Here is a 2,084-nt window from a genome sequence, read left to right as displayed (position 1 = left end):
CTTACGACTATTCCTCCTTCGGACAGTCACCCAGCCCCCCTTTCCTGGCTGCACAGGGGATGCCGGAGGACGGCTACCAGAGGCTAACTCAGGCCGTTCCGCACCGACTACCGGGGACTGGCTAGCTACAGTAGCTAAAGACTGATCTACCAAGGTGCGGAGCCGGACTTCTAAATCACTGAGCCTCGCCTCCATGTCTATAAATAAACTACACTTATTACATGTACCATTACCGCTAAAGGAGGCAGAGGAGTAACTGAACATCTGACACACCGAGCAGGAGAAAGTAGGAGAGAGAGAGGGAGAAGGAGAAGCCATCGCTAGCTGCTAAGCTAAAGTCGCTAACGGCTAAGCTAAAGTACTATAGCGTCAGCTACCAAAACTTTAGAACAAGTATGAGATTGAACAGCAGTCACTAAAAGATGGAAAGAACTGTGAGTGCTTAGGCAAAATTACTGTAAAGAATAAGTGTTTAGCGAACAGTTGGCCGCTGTAATCAAACAAATGTAACTGTTATTTAGCGAGAGCAGCACAACACGGTACCAACACACAAGCACCGGAAACGGAAATGAGTCGACACGCTTACCGCAATACGTCAGCAATACGTCAGCCAGGAAAATCTCAAATCATAAGTGGCTGATGACCATCAATGATCACATGTTGTACAAATGGTGAGTTTTGGTCTACCGGGGCAGTCCGTGGCGTGGAATTTCAATGATTTGCCACGAAACAGGAAGTTGTTACAACTTAAGTGTACATGCTCACATCTGTACCAAATTTTATGTGATTGATAATGGTCCCACCCCCCACACATCTACATGCCAAAATTCAGTTATAGTCATTGCGCAACCTACTGGCAACAGGAAGTAAGCTTTGTGTGACACCCATTATGCGATTAATATAAATTTGATGTACTACAAAACGTATCATTACTGGGTGCTCCTTTGCACCACATAGAGGACACAGGAAGTGACTTTTAAGTATTTTGTGCAGTGTCCAAAATGCAAACAGGACATGCACGCCATGTGGTGAACCTCTCCAACCACCTGGTGCAGTGCCACAGTCATACTCACACAAACATAGTAGAGCAGACACATTTATTGCCTTTATCCTTCACAGATCATCAACCTGTTTGTGGCTGTCATCATGGATAACTTTGACTACTTGACACGTGATTGGTCCATTCTTGGCCCCCAGCATTTGGATGAGTTCAAGAAAATATGGGCAGAATATGATCCCGAGGCCACGTAAGTTTTAGTGTGTGTAAGTTTACCATAACCTTTTATTTGCTGTTTATTAGAATATTCTAACATAAATGATGCCAAAGGGAAAAAGTTCTATTCTTTATTATAGTAATACTAATGTAAGGGCAGTCTCCCCTGCACAGGCATGCTAACAGAATCTCCGTCTATATAATGACGTCATATTAAACTACTTTTTGTTCGGTGATGGTGGGTGGTGGATTGAGCTGTCCAATACAGGTTCAGAGTAGCATTAGGCAGGGAGGTACCATTTCTGGACAGCTGTACTCCTTAGCTATTGAGCCTCTTCTGAATGAGCTAAGATCTAGGCCAGGGGTTGGCAAATAAGTCTGGCATCAGGCCAGAGTTTTTTCAAGTCATTAGATGGCAGGCCAAAACATCGCCAGTTGACCATTTATTCAATTCAATTCAATTTTGTATATAGTACCAAATCACAACAACAGCTATCTCAGAGCGCTTTTCCTAAAAGAGCAGGTCTAGACCGTACTCTGTGATGTTATTTACAGAAGCCCAATAGTTCCCACCAAGAGCAGCACTAGGCGACAGAGGCAAGGAAAAACTTCCTTTTAAGAGGCAGAAACCTCGAGCAGAACCATGGCTCAGGGTGGGCGGCCATCTGCCTCGACCAGTTGGGGGTGAAGGAGAGAGAGAGAGAGAGAGAGAGAGAGAGAGAGGGAGAGAGAGAGAGAGAGAGAGGCAGCCTACACAATATACACACAGAGGTACAGACAGTAAAGGTGATGTTGCTATAGACTAAATGAAAAATGGTACAGATATTTATAGTAGTGTTAATGGTAACAGTTGTAATGTTAATGATTATAA

At 44.0% G+C, this 2,084-nt stretch overlaps 1 protein-coding gene across 1 annotated transcript in view; it reads left to right on the top strand.

The window, feature by feature from the left end:
• Positions 1–1,251, top strand: part of LOC123987112 (dihydropyridine-sensitive L-type skeletal muscle calcium channel subunit alpha-1-like) — a 70,760-nt gene extending 69,509 nt beyond the window's left edge. Inside the window, exon 22 of the mRNA XM_046075725.1 lies at positions 1,120–1,251. Coding sequence (XP_045931681.1) covers positions 1,120–1,251 — 132 coding nt within the window. The remainder of the gene's footprint in view (positions 1–1,119) is intronic.
• The last annotated feature ends 833 nt before the right edge of the window (positions 1,252–2,084 follow it).

Source organism: Micropterus dolomieu, linkage group LG18 (genome assembly GCF_021292245.1).
Source record: "Micropterus dolomieu isolate WLL.071019.BEF.003 ecotype Adirondacks linkage group LG18, ASM2129224v1, whole genome shotgun sequence".
Lineage (NCBI taxonomy): Eukaryota > Metazoa > Chordata > Actinopteri > Centrarchiformes > Centrarchidae > Micropterus > Micropterus dolomieu.
Note: the sequence above shows the minus strand (reverse complement) of the source record. Positions and strands in the feature narration are given on the sequence as shown.